General features: G+C 42.0%; 1 protein-coding gene across 2 annotated transcripts in view; it reads left to right on the top strand.

Moving 5' to 3' along the window:
- KHDRBS2 (KH RNA binding domain containing, signal transduction associated 2) overlaps positions 1-22,311 on the top strand; it is a 304,931-nt gene that overhangs the window by 146,219 nt on the left and 136,401 nt on the right. For both annotated transcript variants that reach the window (XM_066590426.1, XM_066590418.1), the window contains exon 3: positions 2,412-2,528. In XM_066590426.1, coding sequence (XP_066446523.1) covers positions 2,412-2,528 — 117 coding nt within the window. The remainder of the gene's footprint in view (positions 1-2,411; positions 2,529-22,311) is intronic.

Genomic DNA, 22,311 nt, shown 5'->3' with positions numbered 1-22,311 from the left:
CCAAATGCCTAAGGTCACTGTGGTTAAAGTAAGTTTATTTCTATATATTTTTTTTTAATATAAATTCTTTATTTATAAATTTTAGGGTGGATACAGAAAGAAAAGAGGGAAATTTGCTCATCCGGATCGACACCCGGGAAGCACATGGGAAAGAAAAACCAGAAACAGTTACTTTCTTGCAGCCACAAAGACTTATTTGCCAGTTACACATATGACTATGAGTTACTTATTGTTTTAGTAGCATGCTTGGCATAAGCCAAATGTAATATTACTACCTATTACATTTGTATATAGTTTTTATTTTATGAATAATTGTAACCTTATCTAGAACAGTCAATAGTCATCTTTATATACTGTGTTTAGTTGTAGTGATTTTCCTTCTCTTTTTTTTTTTGTTAAGTTTGACCTTTTCTTACTGATGTAATCATTATTCTTCTGTCATGAAGTCATGCTTTCATGCTGCTTTGTGAGAGGAGTTACCCGCTTAAGCTTTGAACATCTATTCTTTTGTGCCATTGTTGCTGGCAGGTGTATAAATAATTAACTGTATGCGTGCTGTGCATAGATCTCTCTTGCTTAGGCTTACTTTAATCTTCTCCACCTTTATATGTTCAGCTAACATCTCAGCAGTATTGCTTTTGTTTAAAGCCTCTCTAGACAGTAGTACAGCTCTTATTTTGCCTGCCACCCACTGTTTTAAATGCACCAGCTATACCTTATTAGATCACTTCATGCCATGAACCACAGACCTTGGTTTTATGCAGTATATTTTAAATGATTTCATTAAATATATAACCCATTGAAATTGTAATCCTTTTTATTTGTTAAGTAAGGTCATTGACTTTAATTTCTCCTTGATGTTTGATTTAGGAAAATTTTCTACAGTATGTAATGGTCATAGAATCTGAAAGGTGTAGTTATAGAGTTTACCGATTTATTACTTTAATTTGTTTATTTTTATGAGGAGGATAGAATACACATGGTTAAGAAAAGTTTAAGTAAATATTAGGCATAAAATGTATCAATATAATGTGTATACACATAATAATTGCTTGCCAAGAGAACACAGAGGTTATTTAGTAACACTAATGCAGAATATAATGCACCTGTGGCAGCCAATCAGATTATTGCTCACTTTACCTGTCCTTAGCAACATAGTCTGCAAGGTCAAAAATGACCCAGATCAATCCAGTTCAGCCTTATATCTGAAATGCTTTGCCTTGTTGATCCAGAGGAAGGCAAAAAAACATTAATCAGAAGTCAATTGTCCTCATCTTAAGGGCTTATTAACATGACGTATATACCCAGATTTTTTGGTCCGTAAAGAAAATGCACCTAAAATGCGATAATGCGTAGCACTGAATTTCAATGGCTTCATTCAGACTAACGATTTTTTCTGCATAAAAAAATCGTGCGTGAAAAAATAAAACATCCACAACTATTTTCAATTTCTATTTTATAGAAAAGAGAGGTCTTGCCCTATCTTTTGCTGTGATAGACAGCAAGCTCTCATAGACTTCTATGGCAGCTGGGAAAAGGGAGGGCGAGAAGTTACTCTGCATACAACTATGGGAAAATAAGACAGTTGTCTTTAATTAGGCATTTTAATGCCATTGCGTGGATTTCTGACGATTGTTGCTTGCCATCGCTTCTGCGTATTTTTTCACACTCATCAGCCCCGTCTGAATGGCTTTAGATACACTAAGATCCGGACTTGCTTGTGTCAAAAAGTCATTTATGTGAATATATGCTGCATACGGGCGAATGTAAGAAAGCATATGGTAGTGTGAAGGAGGCCAAAGGGTAGGTGGAAACCATTATTATACAGTAAATGAAAAACCTGTGAGAAAAAGCTAGAACTGCTAGACTCCGAAGTGTGAAAATTGGTAATGTGTGCCTCAGTACAGATATATGTTCACCTTTCATGCTACCCCACAGAAGATACCAGGTGTGACTGCCATACACATGGTTAACAGATATGGAAAATAATAAGGGAAGGACAGATCACAAAAGGGAAATGTCTTTGCAAAGTATTATAAAGATGTGTGTCTGGGTTAGTAAAGACAGTGCTGCCAAGCCTTCAAAACTGCTTAAAATAGTTGCAACTTCCAGTTTCTACTTATAGCTAAAAGAATAGCCCCGGGCACAAGCTGGTACATCAAGGCCCCGTTCACATGGACTATTTTTACATGGATTCCAACACGGATTCTGCACCGCAATATGGATTGAAATCCATGTAATCTAAGATCCACATTGAGTTCAGTGGGAATCCGCATCAAAGTTCATACTGTATCAGATTTTTATTCATCTCTAGTGAACTTACTTTAACAAGAAAAACACTGTACAGACTAAACAAAAGATATTAGTACAAGAACCTTTGGAATAATCCATCTTCTATCTTTATTTTTTAGTTTAATTTTGTGGGAAAGTTACTTGGACCAAGAGGAAATTCTTTAAAAAGATTACAAGAGGAAACTGGTGCAAAAATGTCCATCCTGGGAAAAGGGTCAATGAGGGACAAAGCAAAGGTAAGCATTCTTTCTTAACATTACGTTATATTTCAGATATGGAGTATGTTCAGTTACTAGTGTACAATATCTTTTTAATCACTGTCCGTTGTAGAGTTGGGCATATATGAAGCTACATCCATATCTTTCACTCTAAACTCAGCATAAACTTTTAAACATACCAAAACCATTTCTCTTCCTTGGTGTATTGTGTACCGAAGAGAATGGAAGATATGTTTGTAGATCGTATTACCTATGCCTGTTGGTGAAGCTAAAGTGTATACCTATAAACATCATTTAAAGTTTATACATCAACTACATAAAAGCTTAGTTACTTGTAAATACATTGCATTAATTATATTTTACTGATCCTTTTTTTAAACCCTTTAACAAAACAGGACGTACATTATGTGCGTTCGGGATTTATAAGAAGGGGGATTGGGAGCCGATCCTGCTCCATACAATGCGGACACCAGCTGTTTCCTACAGCTGACACCCGCCGGCAAAGTGAATGTTGATTGCGGCTGTTAACCCTTTAAATGCCACTGTCAGTAATGGTTTTGAATTAATATTTGTTCTTTAATGCTCTTTAGAGTTAATCAAAGTTGTCAATGTTTAGAATCCCTGTCTTATACCAAACATTTACCCCCTGCATAGGACTATGACTATGCAGGAATGTTGCCAAAGTTTAAAACTAATTTTAATAAATAATTTTGAAACATAAAGTTTTTCAATACAATGCGCCGGTACGCACACAAGAGGATTTTGTTCATAGCGCAAATACTTTGCACTAACGCTCATATGGAGGAGCCCTAATCCATACATGTTTGTGGATAGAAAAACAAATTGTTGCATGTTCTTGAAATGAATATAGGTTATAGAGATGAGCGAGCGTACTCGGCCATGCCCTTTTTTTTGCCCGAGCACCGCGATTTTCGAGTACTTCCGTACTCGGGCGAAAAGATTCGGGGGGGCGCCGTGGGTGAGTGGGGGGTTGCAGCGGGGAGTGGGGGGGGAGAGGGAGAGAAAGAGGGCTCCCCCCTGTTCCCCGCTGCTACCCCCCGCTCCATCACGCCTCCCCCCGCCCCCCGGCGCCCCCCGAATCTTTTCAGCCGAGTACAGAAGTACTCGAAAATCGCGGTGCTCGATCGAGTAATTACTCGAAACGAGTATATTCGCTCATCTCTAATAGGTTTCTAAATGAACAGCTGTTCACAACTATAAATTTATAAAACCACCAATTTTCCAACTCATACAGTCCTCATAATTTACTTTATCAGTCATGTTGTGGTTTTATAATTTTTGGAAGGAATATTATGTAGATGCACAAAGCCCAGGCTCAAGTGAGCTAATGCATTTAGACATTTGCTGCTGGTATTGCTGGCAGCTATTTTGGTCATTTGTATTGATTTTTATGAAGGTTTTTACTGTCAGATCCCAGGGGTTGGTTTCTAACTGAAGTAAGAGCAAACTAGAGTCTCCTCCAAAAGGAGGAGGCACTCATCTGTAGGACAGCTTTTTTGGCGTTTGGGACTCATTGCAGGGCAGGGTACTTATTTGATGGGCAAATAAGACCTCTCATCCAGCCAACCAGTGCCCTGCTGTGTACCGATGTGGGACAAGAACTCTAAAACAGCTGTCTGAAGATAGGTGTCTCTTCCCTTATAGGAGTCTCTTATTTAGCTGATATGAAATAGTTTTCTTACTTTTGAGGAGAACTAATTTGCATACTACTATAGAAGTATATTACAATAGTGTACATAACTAAGTACCCTTTGTTATAATAATCCTCGCCTTTATCCTACTGAAAACAAATGTCGATAACTCTGTTATTTCTCATCTAGTTAAAATACTTGTATAAACATTTGGCCGCATATTTAAGTGCTTGCATTCATTTACTTAGTCATTATCTTAGTTTCCACTGTTGTACTTTCATATATACCCTCTAACAACTCTTGACTCAGAATGGGTCAAATTAATCCATCAGCTGATATTCCTACCGGCTATGCTTTCCTTAGAAGATGTGTGAAGAATCAGCCAGGAAATGTGAAAAACACAGCATTTTTTCTGCTTGCTTCGTACGATTGAATTAAAATTTTTTCATAAATGGTTTTAAATTCTCTTTTTAAAAAAACAATTTAGAGTTTAATCCACAGAAGAGAGACTAAAAACCATTGTACAGTATTAGATATTTTCAAATTTAGCCCAGTAACACAATGTTTCTCATTATATGTAAACCAATCAAAAAACTTACATTAATGCACTCTCTGAACTATGAACATATACTGTGCTGCAGCTAGACACTTGAGAACCTAAGGCCGGCTGCGCACAGCTGGATTTGCATTGCGGAATCCAGAGTGGAGATCCGCTTCTGAATTCTGCAGCGAATGCCGCCCAAAACATGCTATGGAAAAGCATTTTTTCCTCTACACGGTCGGAAGTCAATTGCAATTTTCTGCTGACGTAGGAAAGATCGCAGCATGCTCTAATTCAGTGCGGATTCTACATGGACGACTTCCATTGAAGTCAATGGAAACCACCTGACCTTCGACCCTTTCACATTGACATTGCAAAAAGTGTCAACGCTGGAAAAGCAAGGAATTTAGAAAAAAAACTGTACTGCACATGTCCGATGACTTGCCGTGTGGACAATCTGCAGTACAGAAAAATGAGAAAATGTCAGGTATGTGCAGATGCTGGCTGGGCACAGGGTTGGATTCCGCTGCCAGCCTAAAGTTTAAATGTGTTGTTCAGCTGTTTAAATATTTTTTAACAGCTTAGATTCGTATAAAATATGATGTTAAACACCACAACACCTATTGAAGGGGATAGAAAACAATAAGCAATAATCAATAGTAGTATTCTACACAAGTGGCGGAGCACATGAGGAAAGACAAAACTTCACTACATTCTACCTTAGTAAAATTAAAATAAGAAACTTTACAGGTAGCAGGTTCTCACACTCATTAGATCTTTAGTAAAGATGAGTGAGCCTACTCGGCCACGCCCCCTTTTCACCCGAGTACCGCGATTTTCAAGTACTTCCGTACTCGGGCGAAAAGATTCGGGGGGCGCCGTGGGTGAGTGGGGGGTTGCAGTGGGGAGTGGGGGGGAGAGGGAGAGAGAGAGGGCTCCCCCCTGTTCCCCGCTGCTACCCCCCACGCCGCCACGCCTCCCCCGCCCCCCGGCGCCCCCCGAATCTTTTCACCCGAGTACTGAAGTACTTGAAAATCGCGGTGCTCGATCGAGTAATTACTCAAAACGAGTACGTTCGCTCATCTCTAATCTTTACTGATGCTCTTATTTCTCACCATCATATCCACTCTTCCTATTAAATAGGTTGTACTAGAATTAACCTTTATCACCTATCCAGAGAAACAAATGATGGAATTCTGGAAAAGTACTATAGAGAAAATTAAAAGAAACACACTGTCATCAATGCCCTGTTCTACACTGTAGTATTCCACGCATTCCACGCATTCCACCATCTGTTCCAGGCAGCATATTCTGATGTTACTAGGAATAATGAATCTGATGGTGAAACCTAAGAATGCTGGCCAAGATGACCATAATGAGCATGCAAACTATCTGTGTGGCTAAAGCTTGAGCGGCTAAGCTGCTTTGCCAAGCAACTGGCTGCTAACCATGCTCCCTCGGTAATACAGCTGGGAATAAGCCATGCCCCTTAAAATTGGCAGGAAATTAGAGTGTTGGAAAGAAGCCACGTGCCCTCTGTGATGCATATTGTGATGCAGCTAGTACTTCGCAACCTAGAAGATCCTGCCTCAGTGGGAGATGTGAAGGGTGGGGTCAAACCCTGCACCCGATTGATACGTGAGCAGCACGGTAGAAAAGGAGATAGAGTTGCATTGCAAGGAGTGTTGGACTGAGATGTGGGGCCATACTCCAGTGCTGGTGGGTTCGCAAGGACCCATTCAGCAACAGGAGCCTGAGGATCAAGGTTTGTGCAGCACCAGAGAATGCAATATTGAGTAACAGTAACATAGAGCCAGGAATGATCCTATGCATAAGAAGAGAGATTGAGGGCAAGCAGAAAAGAGTCAGATATCTCCTGCATTTTAGAGAGATATGACAGGGAGACGAGCATGTGCAAGCCCAGGTGTAAAATACTCTTTCAGTGTGAGATCAAAACTTATGGTACCCAGGGTACTGGTAATTAGAGGGCATCAGGCTCATAGCTAACAGGACACTTCAGTTTTGAGCTGAATATTTGGTTACTATTGTCAACCAACATTTTCCATTATTAGAATATATTTTTAGGAGTTGAATAGGCCACAGTCAGGAGGATGAGCTGTGATCTCCTCTATTATAAGTGTGACAGGACCTGTGTGATCATCATCAGCAACTGTGACAGGGGTGTCTTTGTCCCCTTCTGGCAGTTTCTGTGGTAGGATTCATGTCACAGCATCACACAGAGTGAGATGTTGACTACTTTCAGACAGCATAACCTCAAGTAAATCTGAGCTAGTAAGAAGAATTGAGATCATGTGACCATCTGAGAAAAAAGAGGCTGGGAGTTTCAGATAGAGAGAAATAACTGACTAAGGTAACACTAGCTAACCTGCATATACTGGGTGGATAGCTACATTAATGAAAAAAAAATCACTGAAGTGGCTCGTTCACAGATTAATCCATTTCCATCTAGCTGTGTTGCCATTTATTCTGCGATAAGTAGTTGAACGAAAAATTTAAATATTATGCCCTTTTATGGAGAGAAATAGTAGACTCATAAAATGCTATAAAAAAGTATAAGTGCACCTAATAGCATTAGGGACGAAGATTAAGAAACAGCAACAAAGAGAAATTGACAATAAACTCAACCTAAAAGCAAAACTGGAACAAACGGCAAAAAGCTCCCAATCAAAAAATAATTTAGAGGAATTGACAGCCTTAACACGCGATCTAAAAAATTGCTTAGAGTCTAGATTTAACAAAAAACGCTTATTCTTTAAACATACAGTCTACGCACACGGCAACAAAGGTAGTAGGTTTATGACTGCCCTCATCAAAAAAGCACGCACAAGAAATCATATCTCAGCAATAAAGACAAAAACGGGTAAAGTCATATCATCGACGGCAGAAATAGCTAACGAATTTCAGAAATTTTATGCAGAACTGTATGACTTAAATGGCAGAGGGGAAAACCCCACTCGACAAAAAAGAAAAGTTGAACTAGACAACTTCTTGGGTTCTCTTAATCTCCCTAAATTAGACACGACAGAGGCTAGCAACCTGATGGTTCCAATCACGGACACAGAAATAGAGAGCGTGCTCGAGTCTTGCCCATCTGGGAAAAGTCCTGGCCCGGACGGTCTATCGGTAGCTTATTATAAATCCTTCAAAGAAATATTGACCCCCCCGCCTAAAAGACTTCTGTAACGCCCTCTTACAAGGTAAATCCCTACCTAAACAATCATTAGAAGCGCACATCACGCTGCTACACAAGGAGGGGAAAAACCCAGAATTATGTGGCAGCTACAGGCCAATTTCTCTATTGAATCTAGATGCCAACATTTGGGCCAAACTCCTGGCTAAACGGCTAGAAGATCTTATCCCTACGTTAATCAATAAAGAACAAACAGGATTTGTCAAGGGAAGGGAAGGCAGGGATAATTGTCTCTGTCTACTACATATAGCTAGATATGCTCAGTTTCAGAAGATTCCTTTAGCTTTCTTGGGAACGGACGCCGAGAAGGCATTTGATAGGGTGAGCTGGACTTATCTGGAAGCAACCCTCAGACGATTCAACTTACCCTCTCCTTTTATTACAGCAATTTTTTCACTATATTCTAAACCGTATGCAAGATTAAAAATTAATGAAATATTATCCCCTCCATTTGATATACGGAATGGAACCCGCCAGGGATGCCCACTCTCCCCCTCCCTTTTTATTCTCGCATTAGAACCCTTTCTTCAGAAGGTGAGGCAGGACCCAGAAATTAAAGGTCTTAAAATAAGCTCCCATGTCATTTCCACTGCGGCGTTCGCGGATGACATCATGTTCGTCGTCACGAATCCCGAAAAGGGGATTCCTAGACTTACCCTACTTTTGGAAGAATTTGGAACTTTCTCGAACTTTAAAGTCAATTTCTCAAAATCCACAATCCTGAATATTTCTATTCCAGACTCAAAATTCCGTCTCCTAAAGTCCAGCTTACCCTTCACCTGGTCTGATTCCCATATTGAGTACCTGGGAATTAGACTTACCAAGAAAGCAGAAGATATCTACATGTATAATTTTCACCCCCTGATAGCTAAAGTGAAAGAAATGCTGCACTCTTACGACCTGCCCACCATTTCGTGGTTTGGCAGAAAAAATATTCTAAAATCCTATGTTCTCCCAACTATACTATACAAACTTCGCATGCTCCCAATTTTCCTCCCAAAATCCTCCTTTAAAGTTCTTAGGAGAGCCTTCACAGATTATGTATGGCGACATAAAAGGCCACAGCTGGCATATGGCTTAATGATAAAAAAAGACATGAAGGCGGAATGGATTTACCATGTGTAGAAGACTTTCATAAAGCAGTACAACTAAATTACTGGATGGAACTTACCCATCCCATAAGGGACCCGACTTTGTCTTTATTGGCGGAGGGCGTGTATGGGGAGTCCTTGGTGGAAGACCTATGGTTCCCCCCTAGGTTTAAGTTTGAGAGCAGCAAATTTGAACCACTTCTCCGTGGCCCCTGCGAGACCTGGGGCAAACTTAGGGATTCCCTGGCTCCGAATCCATCCCCAGCAATGCCTATACGCGCAATATGTAAACTGGTAGACACCTCCTCAGACCTGACAACTGCTAGTATATGGAAAAAATTTAACGAGCTCTCGATGGGAGACCTTCAGGCCCAAGCACATAGGACCCCACTGAGGTCCTCACGTCCCTCCTTCCTCAGCATACTTTCTCGATTTTGCAAAAAGCTCACGTTATTAAAAAAAAGTATAAGTTCTGAACCATCCTATGAAGTGGTGAACTGTAATTAATATTATTTAGTAAAAGCTTAAATTGTTGCCTCCGCCTCTGTCTGTCACAACTGTACCATTGTATACCATTCCACTTGCATGTTAGCGATCATTCATATCAGCTTCATGTTAACTAAATTCATTTAAACAAAACAAAAAAAACAGGACAAAATAACACAGCACGCTGCGCTATTTCGCCCATAAGGGTTTGGTCAGACGAGCGTGTTTTTTTTGCGCGCCCACGTGTGCAAAAAAAATGCGATCCTGGCATAGTCAGAAAACACATGAACAGGTAAAGTTTCATATGCGCAATGCATGAAACTTTGCCCGTTCACTGGAGCAGCTGCTCCATTAAGGTCCCCTCATCACTGAACACTGTGACAGCACTGTCACAGTGTTCAGTGATGATTGGACTCCCCGCAGGAAGGAATTAATTCCCTACCACAGTTGTCACAGCGGTGGCAGAGGACTGTGATGCTATCCCACTGCTTTCAATGGGGCCGGCGCTGCTGCTGCAGCATTGAAGGCATTGGAAGCAATAGGATGAAGGCAACCCCCATAGGGATTTTCAGGAAAGGGCTTGAAATATTGGCTCTTTTCTGAAAATAACCCCTAGCTGTTGGAAAAAATATATACATCACCTAGCAGCGCTGTCGGAGCTTCGGCGTGTCTTCTCCCCGGCACTTTTCTGAATCATTTCTTTTGGCCGGGGATTTAAAAATCCTCGCCTCCTGGAAGCTGTGCCTCTGATTGGCTGAGCATAGAGACCAATCACAGGCTGTGTGTTCAGTGATAAGGGGACTCTTCACTGGGATTAACGGAACCCTCGGGGAGTCCCCTCATCACCATGGGGGCTAAGGAGTTAACGGCGGGACATTTAAAAGGTGCTTCTGGCCAGAAGCACCTTTTAAATGCCCTGCAGTAAGCAGTGGGGAAGCTATTCTGTGCGCAGGAGTTTCCATAAACTCCTGCTCCCATAGGAGTCAATGGAAACCCCCAGCAAAACGCTCACCTATGTCCTATCTTTATCAGGTGCATGCTGTTTTTCACTACTAATTCTGTGCATATAAACGCTTCTTTAAGAACCCATTGGTTCTTTTAGAAGCATGCATTATGCGCGCCCAAAACACATGCTGGTCTAAGCGAGCCCTAAATTTCGAAGCCCATACAGAAACCAAACTAACCCCATTATAGTCAATGGGTTCCATTTTATACCATTCTGTTCCATCATATGACAGTTCCATTCAAGCACTGGGTGTCATTTTCCAACTACTGTTGAACATTCATAGCCATATGACATGACACATTGTCTTGCTGGAAGATTTCATCTGCCCAGGGAAAACAAACAGCATTTATGGGTGTATGTGATCTGCGAGGATGGATTCATAACCAAATTAGTTCAGAGTGCCTTCCATGTGGATGAGAGGGCCTAGAAAAAAATTCTCCAGATTGCAACACTGTCGTCACCAGCCTGTGTTCTTCCAGTAATGGTTGTGGGGTGTTTGTTCTTTAAAGTTTCTTGCCTGAAATGCCAACACCCATCAGTTTAATTAGCGATGCTCCAATTCTCATACTGACGTGCAAATTGAAGTCTTTTCTTCTTATGCACCTTTGTTAGCATAGGAGCAGTGAATATCCATTTGCTTTGGAGCCCCATGCACAGTAGGGTTCTCCGATCTCTGGTAGCCCCCTGGTTCATTTTAATAGTGAGCTGCTCCACTGTAGTGTATTGGTCGGCCCTCTTACACCTTTAGGCCTTAGTCAGACGGGCATTTTTTCGCGCGATTTGCGCATGCGCATGCGTCCGGCGATTTTTTAAAACCATTGCTTTGCAATGGTATCGGACACATGAGCGCTTTTTATGCGCTCGTCCGATAAATTATAGAACAGAAATCGCAGATCGCACCTATCTGCGATCTGCGATTCCTCTTCTCTGTATGCGCTCAATGGGGCCGGCGGCAGCAGCGCCGACCCCCATTGAGAACATATAGAAGACAAATCCTTCTTCTCTGCCACAGCTGTAACAGCTGTGGCAGAGAAGAACGATGTTTGCCCATTGAATTCAATGGAGCCGGCAATACAGCCGACTCCATTGAAAGCAATGGGCTGCCGGCGTGCGCGGGATGAATTGTCAGGAGGGGCTTAAATATATAAGCCCTTCCCTGCAATTCATCCAGAAAAGTGTTAAAATAAAAAATATATATATACTCACCTGCTCCCGGCAGCCGGAATTCCATGCGGCCGGCCTGCAGTGGGTGTGAGTCAGACCTGCCCCCTGATTGGCTCAGCGCTGAGCCAATCAGGGGGCAGGTCTGACTCACACCCCCTTCACACCCACTGCAGGCCGGCCGCGCGGAACTCCGGCTGCCGGGAGCAGGTAAGTATATATATATTTTTTATTTTAACACTTTTCTGGATGAATTGCAGGGAAGGGCTTATATATTTAAGCCCTTCCCGACAATTCATCCCACACTCGCCCGCAGCGCATTGCTTTCAATGGATCGGGCTGTATTGCCGGCTCCATTGAATGCAATGCGCTGGACAGCTCCGGCCCGTTTCTAATGAAACGCAGCTAGGAGCAGATTTTCGGGCGATTTTCGGGCACCGGTCATGCGATTTGCGGATGCGCATCCGTCATGCGATCCGCAAATCGCGCGAAAAAACGCCCGTCTGACTAAGGCCTTATAGCCGACATTCACCTCGCATCATTAGTACGTGGTGCTTCGAAGTTTCCACAATGGTTATTGCCATAGGTGTCATCTGCCCACTCACAACACACTTTCACCACAGCAGCACTTAAACAGTTCACAAAGTGCGCTTTTTGAGAAATACTGCCACCCTTGGCCACTAATTATCCTTTTTTGCAACTCTGATAAATCGCCCCTTTTACCTATGACAACAGCGAGTAAAATAAAAAATATTGTAACCTCTGGACAACCATGTTGATGCATGATTAGTGTATGCATATACCTGGCTGCTGTACTGGTCTCTGTTTATTGGTTTTCTGCACTTAAAAGGAATGGGGTATATGTTGGGCAAGAGTTACCTTTTTATTTATTTAATTTACAGCTAAAATTACCACTACCCTTTCATAACCAGGCTTTTTCGGGTCTTTTATGGCAAATGCTGCATTTGAAAGGTAAATTTTTTGTACTTTTTAGTCTACGCCAAAATGTTTTCTTTTTTTTTTCGGGACTCATGAGGTGTTGTTGTCATTTAAAATTGCAGTAGATATTAACGCCTTAACCCTAAGGCCGCCTGCAGACTGCCGGGTCAGATCCAGCTGCGAGAATTCTCCCAGCGGGACCCGACCCGAGCGCCTGCAGAGAGCAGCGTGACACTCACACTTTTTTATGTGCTGGCTGCCGGGCAGCCGGCGCATGCGCAGAGCGGAGCCGGAGGCCGGTGAGTGATGTTTCTGTGCAGGGCTCTGCAGAAATAGAGCATGCCAAATCGCGGCCGTCTGCATAGGATTGCGTTTGTTAACACAAAAAAACACAAAGCCATATTTGGTATTGCCACCTCTATAAAATCAGATCATTCAGTATGTGCCCATAATACCAAGAAAAATACAACCGTCCTGAGGACGCGTTTCAACCTTCTCAGGAGGTGATCAAGACCTGAGAAGGTTGAAACGTGTCCTCAGGACGGTTGTATTTTTCTTGGTATTATGGGCACATACTGAATAAATAGAAGGAAGCTTTTATCTCTATGCATCCAAGCTCCTATCATTTAAATGCACATGAATCAAAAAGTTGCATGCACTCCAAAGTGGTACCAAAACCATAGACTATCCCACACAAAAGGAGCCCTCAATACTATGTGTGGGAAATATAGGGCAAGTCTTATCTTTTCTCACCTGTACAATTAAAGGGGTTGTCCGCCGCCCAAACTGATTTTTTTTCCCCCATTAATGCCCTGTGGAGTAGAAGCATCACACACAACAGCCTTTCCCATAAAAATTGATATTCTGCTTACCTTTTTATTCCTTTTCTTCCCTTTATAAAGTTTGCCTAAAGAATTTTCCAAAGATGGCGCCGCTGGCTAGTTCCCATGATGCACTGCTGCCTCTCTCTCCTCAGCGTGCGCGTTCCCGATTACACCGGTCACATGACTGGAGGACCGGCGTCATAATGCAGACGCACGCTTCACTGCTTTGAATGGAGCCGGCAGCCGGCCGGCCCCATTCAGAGCAATGAGAGGGCAGGGAGAGCAGTGCGATCTCCTGCTAGAGCTGTGACAGCTGTTAGCAGGAGATTCCTTCATCTCCTCAGCATGTCCCCTCATCACTGACAACAGTGTCACAGTGTCCAGTAATGAGGGGACATGCTGAGGAGATGAAGGAATCTCCTGCCACAGCTGTCAGAGCAGTAGGAGCAGATCATGATCTCTAGCAGCACTTTCAATAGCAGAGAATCGCGATGCTCTGCTATTGAAAGTGAAAGTAGCACCAAGCATGACACACACATGTCCCCCCCCTCACAGTGCCCACACACAGCGCCCCCTCCACACGGCCCCACACACATGCACCCCACAGTGCCCCCCCTCCCCCTCCCCCCCCCGCAAGCCACCAGCTGACAGCTCCGACCAGCAGCCCCCGCCCCCCGCAAGCCACCAGCTGACAGCTCCGACCAGCAGCATCCTCCTCCCCCCCCCACTGGCTGACTGCTCCGACCAGCAGCTCCCCCACCTTCCCCCTCACCCCCATCCCGGGACTACTGACTGACAGGTCTGTCACCCCTACACCTCCCCACCCCCACCCCTGACTACTGACAGCTCGCAGCACCCCTCCCCCGTGAGAGACCGGCACTCCACTCCCCCTCCTCCACTCCCCTTACCTGTCAGCTGAAGATCCCACGGCCGCGCGTCCCCTGCAGGCAGACCAGAGCTTCCTGAAGCAGCTGGCAGAAGAAGATCTACTGCGCATGTGCGGAGTAGAAGAAGCGCGTCCCCGTGCAGAGAACACCTGGAGCTGGCCCGACAAGAAGAGGACAAGAGACTTGTCGGAACCAATGGCAACCGAGGAACAACACAGGGGGGGCACCCCAAAAGGTAAGTGAATAACTTCTGTTTGCCTAATTTACAATGCACAATGTATATTACAAAGTGCATTGCATTGGGCAAACAGAAGTAATGAGATTCATTCTTTATGGCCGGACAACCCCTTTAAGGGATGAGGATCCCAAAAGTGAAAATGAAACCACTGAAATCAAGGTTTTGTTTTGTCGTATTATGTGGCCATCATCATCACGGCCGCATAACGGGACTAAAAGGCGTTCATGTGTTTAAGCCCAAAAATAGCACAAACTGCAATTTTTGAGAAATGCATGTTAGAATACACCAATTGAAACCAATGGTGTTCCATGCTGTCTGTATCATGCGCGTAATATAAAATACAGACATAATACGGACCCAAAATAGACCCATGTGAGTGAACCTTAGCAGTTTTATAAATTCCTACTCAGTTTTTCGTTACTCCCAGTGACATACTTGTACTGCAGAAATGTATGGATTTAACACATTTGTGAATAAAGAGAAATCTCTGTATCAAAGAAACTGAGTTGAGAATTCTATTACATATATAGTATTGAGGTAATGATTGTCCACTGGGGCATTCATTTATGCAATCAAAAGTAATACAATGATAGTAATAATGAAACCCGGTATGCACATATCTATAGCAATAATGCAATTTTTCTAGGATAATCGATTGCGAGGTTTTATATACTTTTGTGATCATATAGAGTAAATCAACTAATGCTACCTTTCCCTATTGTGCAGACTCTTCCTGTCCACGCATACTATGAAGAGACTTGTACAGCCTTGAGAATAGATAATGTATTCTCAAGGGGATGAGCACATGTAATCTGTACTGCCTGTGGTGTGAAATGCGCCTTAGAAATTGTTTTACTAACCCATAATTCACTTGAGCAACATAATCACCCAGTAGGTGTCTATTCTGGAATGCAAAGAGTTTTATTCTGATTTAATGAATATTGTTATGATAAAACTGTAGGTATCATTTTGATATATTTTGAGGGTTATCCAAGCTCCTCTTCATGATTTTACAGTAGATACGTGCCAAATATATTCTTTCGTGGGCTTTTCTGACATAGTTTTAGGATGATATTTAAGAAATTAGAGACAATATCTTGAAGTAGTCTGTATATACATAAAGGAAATGAAATGATCGCTGTATCACTATACTTATATTCCTATGATTTTTTTCAAATGGAGCATAGCACTGAAATGTGCCAAAATATGTTGTTTATGTTAGTTAAGATATTATAGACTGTATATACTGTAAGATTACTGCAAACAGTAAAGTGTACACATTTACAACGGTCCTTGTTTCTGAGGAAAGTTGCTTAAAATGGCCGATTCGGGCCATTTTGGGTGCTTATCATTTGAGAAAGCTATTGTCTGCCAAAAATGTGATCTATCATGATGGAAGATGTCACCCATTGTCGGACGAAAATAAAATTGCATGGTGTGATCAGTTGAATTTGGCCAATCATTCACCATTTTGTGCAAACCTAGTGTTTCTTTTTATTTATATATTTTTTAAAAACTATCGATTGTTAATAGAGATGAGCGAGTATACTAGCTAAGACACATTACTCGAGCGAGTAGTGCCTTAGCCGAGTATCTCCCCGCTCGTCTCTAAAGATTCGGGGGCTGGCGCCGGTGACAGGTGAGTTGCGGCTGGGAGCAGGGGGGAGCGAGGGGGAGAGAGGGAGAGAGAGATCTCCCCTCCGGTCCTCCCCGCTCCCCCGCCGCTCCCCGCCGGCCCCCGAATCTTTAGAGATGAGCAGGGAGATACTCGGCTAAGGCACTACTCGCTCAAGTAATGTGCCTTAGCGAGTATACTCGCTCATCTCTAATTGTTAAAAAATTTAGACTGACATGTTGCTGGAGGTATCATTCATACGATTGGTCGGCCACATTGTATATGAACAGGTCATGTTTTTGAGCAGAATTGAACAGTATATCCAATTAGCATTGTGCCTGCATACAGAGATGCATTCCAGATCTTAAATCTTCCAATTCTTCTTGCTGACTCAATGTCATTGTTTGCTCTGGTGATTTGCATTCTTGTAAGTGTAACCATTACACTGGCAACTGCACAGTAATCTGATAAGGAAAAGCTACTGTAAAAATTCTGATGAGCCAAGTATTTAATTTTACGGGCTAATGGTGCAGAAAGTGCATTGTGTCCTATGTGTTTTACAGTTACATTAAAGATTGTTCATAGCATGATTGCCATTTTTTTGTTTTCCTAGACAACTTATCCAAAACTCGAGGACATCCTACATTTTTTATGGACATATAAAAAAAAACAAAACTATACAGGACTATAGTTAAGATACTGATACACATTACCACCATGAACTGCACAATGATGATCACAATCTTAAACACCTGTTCATGAACCACCAGCCTCAAAAAATGTAATATTTTTCATGGACATTGGAAAAGGGTATCTTAATTTTACGGACTTTCCAGGAAGTTCTGGACAGTTGGCAACACTGGTACATAGTCTTTTTAATATTCTACGTAGTTTTGATTGTAGTGCTTGTCCTTTTGTGCTCACCTTTCAAAAAAATATTCAGATTGAAAATATATAAGCATTAAGTTACTGTCCGAACAACAAATTCATGGAACTTGCACACAAGGGATTTGCTAATAACTTTGTGGATAAATTTAAGTAAAGGTAGGACCTCCTCTTGAAAAATACAATGGAGCCGATTTTAAATTGAAAATGTACTAGAATACTGGCTTTCATATATTGCACCACATTTGTGATGTATTTTAGCCATATTTATCCACTTTTTTCCATAATCAAAAAATGGGAGTGGCTTCATGGGAAGAGGGCATTGCTTCACGGGAAAGGGAAGTGACTTAAATGCCAAACTGTGCATCAGAAAATGCACCAAAATTTTGTTAAAAAATTGACATAAACTAGACCAGCTATTAGGTAAGTTAGACAGAAGTACCTAAGGATGTATCAGGTTTATCATCCTGCATGCAAAGAGTTACCTTGGACGAACCGCTGCATACAAGCCCAACATCACAGCAGTAAATGCACAGAGTGGCCTTCAATGGTGCTTGGAGTGTTGTTCTGGACTCTAAATGAGTGAAAGCCAGTGTTGTGGACAGCTGAATCGCAGTACATTATCTTCCGATCAGATGGCTGGGCTTGGGTGTGGCGGTTACATAAAGAGTAGTTTCTACATGACTGCATTGTCCCAACAGTGAAGTTTGGAGGATATTCTATTATGGTGTGTTTCTACTAGGAAGGACTAGGGCCATTGGTTATAACGAAGTCCACCCACAATGACATTCTGTACAAGGTGGTATTAGCTACTCTGTGTGAATAATTTTTTACTGCTTGTGTCTCTACCAACATGACCGAACACAATGTCATACAGCACACAGTATTGAGACTTGGTTTGAGGAGCAGGACATCTGCAAACGTCATAGGCCAGCCCCAAATCCGGATGTTATTCTTATCGAGAATCTTTCGGATGAGTAAAAATGCCTTTTCCATGTATACCCAATACACCCATAATTCCCTCCATCACTAGCTGAAGCTCTTCTCAAGGAATGGAGTCACATTTTTCCACACATCTATTAGACTTTGGTGGAAAGCATGCTTAGTAGGGTTACTGTAGTGATTGAAGTCAAAGGCAGCCCAAGACCATACTGAAAAATGTGAATAAAATCAAATTTCATCAACTTCTATGTGTGTTCCTATACTTTTGTCAACATATTGTATATTACCAGATCCCAACAAGCCACACCACAGTTATTCATTTCAGTATAGCCATCATCAGAATCACTGAGAGTTTTATACTGATGATACCATTAGATCATTAGTAGTGTTCCTAACTCCCTGAGTCCCTGACTAGTTTGGTCATGGTAACTGTGGCCATCAAATTTATACGCTTGATTGTTTAACCTCATTATAGGGACTGGATATGAGTGCTATTGTAGCTTACTTTTGTGTTAATAGGTTTCTGCAAGTCAGCACTAAGATTTCAAGTAAATGGTTTGAAAATACGCTAATGACAATCAGAATTAAGTCTATTTGTGACACTGTAACATCCATTTGTATAATGCCTAATATGCGATTGTTTCCTTGCTTCAGCACTTTCAGAACACATGGGGCATGTAAAATGATAAAAATTGTCTTTAGTTTTGCTGATCTGCAGATTCTGTCTGAGCTCAGCTAGCCACTGTGGAACAATGATCCTCTAATTTAGATGTCATAGGCTACAGATTTCTCCCAAGATGTTTCTGTTCTGCCGCAGCATTCTCATTTGGAGCATTTATTACGAGCAAAGCAATTGTTGTGCTACAACTGAAATATCTATTCTGAAATAATTGTCACTTGCATTACTTTTTAATAATAATGGATCTGTCAATTCCACTAGTACCTTAAGACTTAAATCATGACACATGTTTTAATGCTTTTGCTGCATTATAATTTATTTATGGAATGTTTGCACTCGTGCACTGTGCTGATGTTCGCATGAGGGTCACCTAAATGTTTATCTTTGCTAGCTTAATGCTTGACGCTATTGTACCTTTGTTAATCAAAATACTAACGACGACCTGTCCGTCTGTGCGTGAGTGAGTAGTAAGTGAGATTATGAGTGACTTACATGCTCCGCCCCTGATCACATTACGGCGAAGTCAGATCCTTCATTCCCAGTGAGGGAGTTACATGCTCTGCCCTGATCATATAACGGTGATGTGTTATCCCCCAAAAAGTTCTCTAGGGAGCGCAACAAGATAGATTTATTTGTTGATGCGTAGGCGCACCTCCGCTCTGCCTCTGGCGCCGCACCATGCAGCGAGATGGAAGGGGCTGCACATCATAAGCTATGCCTACACAAATGGGCAGACACATGAGGGCAAATATCTTTGCCACACATATGCAATTATTAAGCTAAAAGGGATACCCGGCGTTACCCGGGATTAAAACTTGAACGAAATACACATTAACATGGATTGAGATTTTAAAGAAAATCTGTGTTGCTCATAGCAACCAATCACAGCATAGCTTTTATTTTACCTCAGCTGTGTGAGAAATGAAAGCAGAGCTCTAGCAACCAATCACAGCACAGCTTTCATTTTACCTCAGCAGTATAAGAAATAGCAACCAATCACAGTGCTGCCTTTATTTTACCATAGCAGTATAACAAATAAAAGCTGAGCTGTATGACAGAAACTGACAGATTTTGCCTTACAACTTGAATGAAAGACACATTAACATGGATTGAGATTTTAAAGAAAATCTGTGTTGACCATAGCAACCAATCACAGCGCAGCTTTAATTTTACCTCAGCAGTATAAGAAATACCAACCAATCACAGTGCAGCTTTTATATTAGCTTAGCAGTATATGATTACGTTAAATCATAAATTCTGTAATGTTGTTCCTATAATATGGGGAATAAAGAATGATTGTGTCAAAGGGCAATTTTAACAACAACTAATGAAACTGTGGGACAGATGAATGGAAAAAGTATTTCACAAGTCGAAAGAGAAATTGTAGAGTATCTGTTGGTGGATAATGCTATGGACACCGAACAAGTCACCTCCTACCCTATAGAGTTCCTTAACTCTTTGGAGTTGTCAAGAGTGCCTTCCCATAAGCTAAAGTTAAAAGTTGGTGTTCGGTCCTATTAGGGCTCAGTCAGACGGGCGTTTTTTCGCGCGATTTGCGCATGCGTCCGGCGATTTTATAAAACCATTGCTTTGCAATGGTATCGGACACATAAGCGCTTTTTATGCGCTTGTCCAATAAATTATAGAACAGAAATCGCAGATCGCACCTATCTGCGATCTGCGATTCCTGTTCTCTTCTCTACATGCGCTCAATGGGGCCGGCGGCAGCAGCGCCGACCCCATTGAGAACATATAGTAGACAAATCATTCTCCTCTGCCACAGCTGTAACAGCTGTGGCAGAGAAGAATGATGTTTGCCCATTGAATTCAATGGAGCCGGCAATACAGCCGGCTCCATTGAAAGCAATGGGCTGCCGGCGATCGCACAATGAATTTTCGGGAAGGGCTTAAAAATATAAGCCCTTCCCGGAAATTCATCCAGAAATGTGTAAAAACAAAAAAAATATATATACTCACCTGGTCTCGGCAGATGGAGTTCAGCACGGCCGGCCGGCAGTTCTCCTGAACTGCTCTGCGTAGTATTCAGCAGCCAGGGATTTAAAATCCCCGCCTGCTGAATGAGCTGCCTCTGATTGGTTCAGCGCAGGGACCAATCAGGGGCAGCTGTCAGCTGAATGACAGCTGAGAGCTGCCCCTGATTGGTGAGGCTGTGACCAATCAGAGGCAGCTCATTCAGCAGGCGGGGATTTTAAATCCCCGGCTGCTGAATACTACTCAGAGCAGTTCAGGAGAACTGCCGCCGGCCGCGGCTGAACTCCGTCTGCCGGGACCAGGTGAGTAAATATATTTTTTTTATTTTTACACATTTCTGGATGAATTGCAGGGAAGGGCTTATATATTTAAGCCCTTCCCGAAAATTCATCGTGAGATGGCCCGCAGCGCATTGATTTCAATGGAGCCGGCTGTATTGCCGGCTCCATTGAATTCAATGCGCTAGACAGCTCCGGCCCGTTTCTATTGAAACGCGGCTAGGAGCAGTTTTTTCGGGCGCGGTCACGCGATTTGCGGATGCGCATCCGTCACGCGATCCGCAAATCGTGGGAAAAAACGCCCGTGTGACTAAGGCCTTAATGTGTAATCTTGATGTACCAAAACTGTGCAACAGCACACAAGTACAAAATACACACCTGGGGTGAAATAATGTAAGAGACATTATTATGACTGGAATAGCAAAAGGAGAAAGTGTTTTCATTCCATGTATTCCGATAATACTGATGGATGTGCCTTTTCAATTCAAAAGGCTGCAATTCTCTCTCAAAACAGCATTTGCGATGACGATCAATAAGGCTCAAGGGCCTACACTTAGGGTAGCAGGTGTACATTTAGAAAAAACATGTTTTTTTCATGGGCAACTGTATGTGGCGTGCTCACATGTATACAGCCCACAAAACCTTTATATCCTAGCAAAATATGACAAGACCAAAAACATAGTGTACAGAACTGTGCTGACATAGCAGATTGCAGTTTCATGACTTTCACTAGTTCAACTTTTTACTTTTCACTATACAGCAAAACACAGCTTAGATTAAAAAAAATACAAATTCCACACGGACGAAGTCACAGGTAACAAGCTAGCTATAAATAAAGGATTAAAGGTAACTTTGTTGTAAAAGTTTTACATTATATTTATTTTTGCTTTACTTTATTGTTTTATACCGCTTTAAACCTTATCTGTTAGAACAGTATGTATTGAAGATATACTGTATCTGCTGTCTAAAGGAAAGTGTCATGGGCAAACTTAAAAACAGCATACATTTTCTAGATTCATTTTGGTGATCATATAAAAATTGTTCTTTTGGTGTTGCCTCTTTTTTATGATTACAATCAGTGGCCTGGGTTTATAGTGCAATAGTGACTGTGCCTGCATTACCAATCTGGTCTGCTGCAATGTGTGTGGAGCTGTCTACTTCCTCCTACACGCACACTGATATTGGCTGGGCAAACAGCCCAGCAGTGGTCAGCTATTTATGACCTATCCTGAGGATAGGTCATCCATAGTTAGGAGGTGTACTATCCGCATAACAGAATTCTTTAACGCCTTAACGATTTGGCCTATTTTGGCCATAAGGATACAACAATTTTGGCGGGTTTTTCATCTTCACTTTTCAAAAGCCATGATGTTT

The sequence above is a fragment of the Eleutherodactylus coqui genome, chromosome 1 (genome assembly GCF_035609145.1).
Source record: "Eleutherodactylus coqui strain aEleCoq1 chromosome 1, aEleCoq1.hap1, whole genome shotgun sequence".
Taxonomy (NCBI): Eukaryota; Metazoa; Chordata; class Amphibia; order Anura; family Eleutherodactylidae; genus Eleutherodactylus; species Eleutherodactylus coqui.
This window is presented reverse-complemented; position numbering and strand designations above follow the sequence as displayed.